Source organism: Athene cunicularia, assembly GCF_003259725.1.
Source record: "Athene cunicularia isolate RWA chromosome 11 unlocalized genomic scaffold, athCun1 chr11_part1, whole genome shotgun sequence".
Lineage (NCBI taxonomy): Eukaryota > Metazoa > Chordata > Aves > Strigiformes > Strigidae > Athene > Athene cunicularia.
The window spans coordinates 19,200,129-19,207,497 of record NW_020799113.1 but is presented as its reverse complement, the minus strand read 5'-3'; the positions used below and the strand labels follow the sequence as shown (position 1 = coordinate 19,207,497).

General features: G+C 52.0%; 1 protein-coding gene across 1 annotated transcript; it reads right to left on the bottom strand.

The window, feature by feature from the left end:
- Positions 1-121: 121 nt before the first annotated feature.
- Positions 122-5,490, bottom strand: LOC113484563 (17-beta-hydroxysteroid dehydrogenase type 6-like). Its single transcript, XM_026856984.1, has 5 exons — positions 5,174-5,490; positions 4,615-4,666; positions 809-996; positions 253-411; positions 122-139 (listed from the first exon to the last, which is right to left on the bottom strand). The coding sequence occupies exons 1-5, from the start codon at positions 5,426-5,428 to the stop codon at positions 122-124; spliced, it is 672 nt and encodes a 223-aa protein (XP_026712785.1). The 5' UTR covers positions 5,429-5,490.
- Between the last annotated feature and the right edge of the window lie 1,879 nt (positions 5,491-7,369).

Genomic DNA, 7,369 nt, shown 5'->3' with positions numbered 1-7,369 from the left:
GGGCAGGAGGGGGGACATCTCCCAGCCAGAAAATGGCTGTGGAGGTGGGCAATGGGGCTTTGCCCTGGGCTAAAGCATTGGCACAGCCCACCTGAAAGGCTCAGTCCTGGGTGCTGCTGTCTCAGTGTCCGTGCTTATGCTTGGGAGAGCCAGGCAGGGGGTGGGTGGCCGGGGGCAGGGGGTGCCCCTTGGGCTCCCCTCCATGGGCACAGCGCACAGCAGAGCACCCCAGCACCTCTCCTGGCACCTCACCTTGCTGGCACGGTACGGGTACATGGGGGCCTCCAGCACGCCGAGGCACAGCCCGATGGAGCCCAGTTTGGTGGAGACGTTGATGACTGCGGCCCTGCTGCAGCTCAGCCCCTCCTGCCCCGTGCCCTTCGCTGCCTTCTCCAGCAGCGGCAGAAACTCCTGACACAAAGACACCCGGGCTTTGTCAATACGTGACAAGCCCCGAGCTTGAGGGGCCCTGGAGGCCTCTGTCACAGGCCGTGGACAAGCGGCTGGACAGACACCCCCAGCAGAAGGACAGGGGATTGGGAGGATGCCCCATGGAGGGGCCAGGCTCCAGCCTTTCCCTGCCCCAGGGAAGGAGTGAGCCGGTACAGCCAGCCTGGGGTGGGCAGGAGCTCCAGCTGGGGAGGAGCGATGCCTGGGACATGCTGGGGCTGGGCAGAGGAGATCCGTGGTCCTGGTCTTGCCCCCATCAGTTGCCTCATTCGAGAGAGCAAGAACCCACCCAGCTGAGGGCACCTTTCCCACGGGGAAATCTCCCCAAGCAAGAGAGACCCAGAACTTCCACAGGTACCTTGGCAACCTGAAGTGGTCCAACCACGTTGGTGGCAAACACGGAGAGCATCTCATGTGAATCCAGGGAGCGCAGTGTGGCATGTGAGCTGATGCCCGCATTGTTGATAAGCAGGTTCAAGCCCTGGTCCTTCAGATGAGACCCCACAGCCTGCACGGCCCCTCGGATGCTGGGCAAGTTCACTATGTCTGCCAGGGCAAAAAGCAAAGTGAAGAGCTCCAGTGGGCCACGGAGCATCCACTGGAAAGTGTGCTGTGGCTGGAATGGCTCTCTTTAAACCAGCATTTTCCAGAAAGGAAGGACCAGGTTTAGCAGATCAGGGTGTTAACCACATTGAAATGAGCAGCAGTTTGTCCTCACCTCTTGGTTTCTCAGCCTTAGCTGAATGAAACTTCAGCTCCCTTTTGGTCATATGGAGGCTACTGGTAAGAAGAACTTTACATGTATTTGCTTTCTGTAATTGAGGAACTTGTGATTACACAAGGGATGCTCAGCCCTTGCACAGTGAGGCTCCCAGTTTTATTTCCACCAGAAGTCAACACAGCTGGATGGGCACATTTTAAGGGTAGACACCATCTTTGGGGAAGCAACCTAACTATGTTCTTCAAGCCCTTCTGTATTACAGAGCAGCTACAGGGGCTGTTAACACAGGGTGGGCACATTCACTTTATTGCTGAATTACATGAAGATCTTTTCTAGTTGATGTCTATTCTGACTGATCATTTAGAGCTATCTTTGACTTTTTAAACAGTATGTGCCTAAATTGGTCTTCCACCAATTTCCCATAACTTTACAGCCATTTCTATGCAAAAATCCTTCCTTTTGTCTTTATTTAGATTTTTTTTTCATCACATTGTTACCAACAAGGATTTGGAGCTGACTGATGAGCTGAGGTGAGTACAAGTAATAAAAGATTTGGGTTATAACCTGCAGTATTTGTTTGCAGATGCTGAATCTGAACATTCTCATCTCTACAGATGCTCTGGATAAGTTGTGGGGACACCCCCTCTCAAGCAAACAGAAACAACTGAAATGGTGCTAACAGGGGTAAGCATTTATAGTGCCTTTTCCTTCACTTAAATATTGGTATCTTTTTGAAAAATCTGCCATGCTTTAATTGCAGGATGTTTTGGCTAAAGCAACAGGGGTGGTATTTTTCAGTTTGTCTGCAAACAGACAAACTGCGTTTGCTTGTTAGGACTTGCATCCCCTACCAGGTGCTCGCCCCACTGAAGTGGCCATTGTTAATTTAAAAGGGGTCATCTAAACACCTTCAGGATCTGAAATGGGATGATTAGGCCAACACTAAACTTTATATATTGCCTTTTAATATCCCAAGTACACCAACAAGTCCTTATGAACCACGAATATTCACGCGTATAGGCATGCTGGAATATGCCTTTTCTCCCTGTGCACATTTCTGCACACATTTTTTGCAGATGCTAATCTAATGAGCCTGCTGTCTGGGGAGATAGCAGAGCTAGATTTCCTTTTTTGCAACACTTTGGGCCCCAAGCTGCGTTTCTGTTCTCATACTTAGACAAGACTTTGTTAGCAAAGATTTGCAAGGCTGAAGACTCCCTTCCCAGAGTATTTTGTACACTGATGAGCAGCAGAAGAATCCTTTTTCCTGGCATTTTTAATAATGTAAAGCCTGGTGTCTTTATGGTGCTAAGCAAGAATTTGAGCGGCCTGGAACTTGTTACCACCTTGCCTTGTGCAGCACAAACCTTTATAGGGATGTCATGAAAAGGTCTGGAGGGGATTTGATGAGATAATCTGCTGTGGGGCTGCCATACATGAGGGGACAGAGCCTTCGGATTCGAGAAGGATGTGCATGGCCAGCTGCAGGACTTATCACAGGGTGCCTTCTAGTGACTTCACTTTGGATAATGATTGAACCGAGTTCAAGGCTCCATTACTCCACCACGTGTGAGGGATTTTTCAGGTACTTTGGTGAATGATTAACTGCTCTGTTTGGACTAGCTGAGTGATTGCTCCAAGAGGACCAGGCATGTGGGACCAGCACATTTCTAGTGCTAGGCCAGCCAAATTTGCGGAAGGAACAAACTCTTGTCTTCTTGGAAGAAATAAGAGGATAAGGTGAAAGAAAGAAGGTAAGGAAGGAAGGAAGGAAAGGAAGGAAGGAAGGAAGGAAGGAAGGAAGGAAGGAAGGAAGGTCTTACGCATTTTGGTGTTAATTTCTAACTTTCCTTTCTGAAAAGTGCATTCCTGTTACTGGTTTGAAGCCAACCTTTCCTTACGATGGAGAAAGACAACCTGAAGCAGCTTCCCTTTTTTTATAAATACTTTGTTGCCGTTGGATTATTTTAGGACTATAGTCTTTATCCCAAAAAAGTCTGGGTTTAGGGGTGTATGTGTTTTAGTAAATGCTGTTTATTTAGTGGTCAGCCCCTTGAGATGTCCCTTTTTATGTTGGTCATGCTTTGGTGAGCAAACTAAGCGTGCTCTTCCTGTCCAAGTACTGCCAGTTGGGGCTCACAGGTAATCTTAAAGATGCTATTTTTAATCACAGGTGTTGTACTTTAATAATCTATTAATAGTAAGAGGGAGATTAGCTCCCTCTTTTTAGTAAAGCCTGACTTCAGGAATGCCTTCTTTGCTAAGAAATGCTAAAAATGTACTGGAACTTTTCAGGTGCTTTTGAACAAATAAATAGGTAGGTAGAGACTGATACGGTCTTTCATTGCCTTGATTCAGTTTTGTTATTATTTGCTCTAAGGAAGTACTCAGAAGTATTTAGAAGCTCTGGCTGCTTCCCACCTCACTTATTACAGCGACGGCAATTCTGGTGCAGATGCTTCCCCCAAACACTTTTTTAGGTTTGGATACGTTTTTTTAATCAACTCTTCTTTAAAAAAAAGTGGTTGTGAGCAGCCTCTGCTCTCTCAAACAACACCATCCGCCTCCTCAAGACACATCTGCAGAAAACCACATTCCTCAGCCTGATACTCCTTATCTCCCCATGCCTCACTCCAATGCTGGTCTCCCCAGTGAGCCCCTATCCCTGCCCAGCACTCTGGAAGCTTCCTGCCTGCAGATACTCCGACTTTGGCAACAGCAAACTCTGCCCTGGCTGCTCTCCCTTTTCTCCTCCATGTCCCTATGCTGTCCAAGTCCATTTGCCAACCTTCTCCTGCTGCTTCCCAATGCTGCTGACAAAGGCCACCAAATCTGGCCCACCTCCATGGGAGCAGGGAAAGGATGAAGGAGCATCTCCCCAGTTCAGGCTGCAGACATCCCCAACTGGAGCCTGCCTCTGGGTCTGAGCATCAACCTGGGATACCAACACCACCACAAGGCCAGATTTCCCATATGCATCCTTTTAGCCTATTTCTTTTCTTCTTATTTTATCTGCTGTGAAGGAAATGCCAACTGTAGCCACCTCCAAGACCCCAGACCAACCCTCATACTTAGGAACCATCCAGTAATGTCACATGCTGTGCCCTGCCTTGCTTTGCTTTGTGAACCTGCATGTCCCAGCCCAAAACTGAGGCACTGTATTTAGCATTTTTGGGAACAGAGGTCATGCCTTTCCCATGAAACTTGCTCAGCTGAGGTGTCCAGACCCACCTCTGCCTGTCTCTGAAGCCGGTTTGACTGCTTCCAGCCAGAGGACAGATCTGCTTGGAGGGGGAAGCCTACCCAGGTGTGCACCAATCCCTCCCTGCCTGGCAGGGCTGGAGCTGCCTTGCTGCCAGCATTAAGCTGCCCCCAATCCCATCCCCAAAGCAAGCAGAGGGCTAGAAGCAATGTCGAGTGCAAGGAGGGAGACTGCTCCTTACCTAGCTGGACCAGTTTGATGATGGGGTGCTGGGCAGCTAATTCTTGCAGGGCCTGGAAACAAAATGATGGAGCAAGGGATGGGGTTAGAAGTCACCAGTGGCATGTCCAGGTCTGCCACCCCTGCTCCCAGGTCACCCCAGCTGAGCCAGCCCAGGGTGGCTTTGCTTTTGTTGGGGAAAGTGTACAGGGCCGTTCCCAGTGGACAGGGCAGGGTGGCAGCCCCGCAGCCAGCAGGAGAAGGGTGCTGCAGGGCTCAGGTGCTGCTCCCCATCTTGGGTGATCACAGCATGGAGAAGGGGTTGGCCAGCCATCGGCACTGCCACGAGCAAGTGCTGAGGACATGGGCATCGTGTCTATTCCTCCGGCCTCATCCCACCCACTGGGTCAGGCACAGCCATAACCATGGGGCTGGGGGGTTATGAGACCCCACCAGAGCACTACTGCCCCCACCGCTGGACCAGCCAGCCAGGGCCAAATCCAGCAGCAAGCTGTGGGGACCGTGAATTCCCTTTGCCCACCTGGCTCAGGACCATCCCCATGCCCTGCACCCACACTGACCTTCCCTCTCGGACCCTCGGGGTGGCGGCAGGTGGCAAAGATGTGCTGGGGGGGCCAGGGGCTAGCAGCGAGCTGCCTCACAATCTCCAGCCCAATGCCCCGGTTGGAACCTGTCACTAGGACGCTCCGAGCCAGTGCAGCCATCTCTGTGGCCTCCACACCGGGCGGTGACACACGGCAGGATTGCCACCTGCTCATCATGAACAGGAGCTGGGCACAGCCCAGGGTGTGGCTCCGGGCGCCCACGGGGACCATGCCAGCACCAGCCCTGGCCCCTCGCCTGCCTAGGGCACAGCCAGGGTCCCAGGGTGGAAAGGGCTCCCTGTCATTTTGGCACATGGGGCTGCATGTCTCCTGCATTACCCAGTTCCCCACTGCTTCACTCCTCTAAAGCCCCAGCTCCCAGAGTCCCTGTAACCGCAGGAGAAGGGTCACCTCTACCACAAGCTTGGAAGGAAGCTTCCACAAACTTCCCTAGGAAGCACAGGGAGGGCTTGTCTAACACTGCAAGCTCAACTCATGACAGTCCTATCACCCAGAAGTCAGCAGAGAAGACCTCCCGGCTGCTGGGGCTCCAAGGTTGCAGCCACCAACTTTCTCCTTGCTGGAGGACAATGCTGGATACTTATCACCCCAAGAGGTGCAAAGCCAAGGCTCCTGCAGCCCAGACCAGTCTGGGAGCAGATTTTAGGAGGCAGAAGTGAGTAAAGTGCTAAAAGAAACCAAGAGCTGCCATGTAAAAAGCCTCAGCTGAAACAGAAGAATTGGGGGGACCTGAATTTAAGGTACAGGAAGAAATAAGAAGAGGAAAGTAGTGGAGATGGGTCTGTCATATTGGATGTGGCCAAAGTGACATATCTGTTGCCCAGACTTGTTTAGCTTGGTCGAGGAGACAGAGCTGACTATTCCCCAACTACTTGAGAGATTGCAGGTCTGGCAATCACCGAATACTTGGACCAGCAGCTGGCAGATGGTAAAGGGGCTCCAAGTTTGGATGGTGCGCTTTCAGGTGATACAGAGCATGGAGAGGAGGAAGCAGTGAAGTTTCCTTCTGTCTTGTGGGTAGTCTATGGCCCTCATGAGAGGTAAGTGTGCTGGGCGTGGATTTGGATAGTGTTAAAAGTCAGACCCACGGTAGCAGCATCACTGAGGTTGTACTCACCCACGCAAGCAATTGCACTGCACAGACTTGCCTGCTCCTGCTGTTATCTGCAAGCAGCATCCAGAGCAGAGTTCCCATTAGGAACCAACAAGACTGGAGTTTCCTCTTTTCCTTCCAGGCTTCTTGGGAAGGAGACAAGAGACACAAGCAAAGAGGGCTGCAGGACCAGAAATGGTGGGAATGGCCACAGCCCAGCATCAAGCTGAGGAGGGCAAGCAGCAAGTGACCTCTGGAAATGGCTATCTGATGGCAACCGAAGCCAAGCAGGACAGCAGCACAGACATACTCAGGAACCACAGCTGGAGGCCAGAAGGGATAAGACCAATCTACAAGATCCCAATGCTGTAGACACACCTGGGTACAATTCAGGTTGGAGAGAACCTGTGAGGACTTTACTTCAAGCCCCAGCAGGAAGAGCAGGTTCAGCAATAACTCCACATCAGGTTCCCCAGGGCTTGAACCTCAGAAGCCTCCAAGGACCCCACACCCTCCCTGGGCCACCATTTCAATGCTCAACTATCCTCACCATCAATTTTTTGTCAATGTGATACCTCCTCTGTGTATGTACTGTGTCTCTTGGCCTTGGACTGCAGGCTCCTACCCCATCAGCTCCCCAGGGGCATGACCAGAGCATGTGCACCATGGAATAAAGCCTCTCCCTGCATCTCAGTCACGACCTTGTTCCCTCAGACCCTTGTAAAGGCCTTGCAGCCATTCTTCCCCCCCAAGAGGAACGTCTGTGGGGCTTTGATCAGCACTCCAGCAGGCACCTTACCCACCATCCCCAGACACCTCCCTCTCCCTCACAGGCCCTTCTTGGCCCGAGCCTTTTGGAGGCCCCGCTCACTCCACACCTGCAGGGAGCAGAGCTGCGCCCGGTGGGCCCCGGCTCATGGTACTGCAGCGTCACTGCGCCCCTACGGTCCCGGTCCCCACAGTGCCGCCTCACAGCATGGCTGGCACTCCTAAAATGGCGGCTCCCTGCCCGGCTTCAGCCCGGTTGCGTCACGTGAGCGCCGCGTCCTGTCATTGCA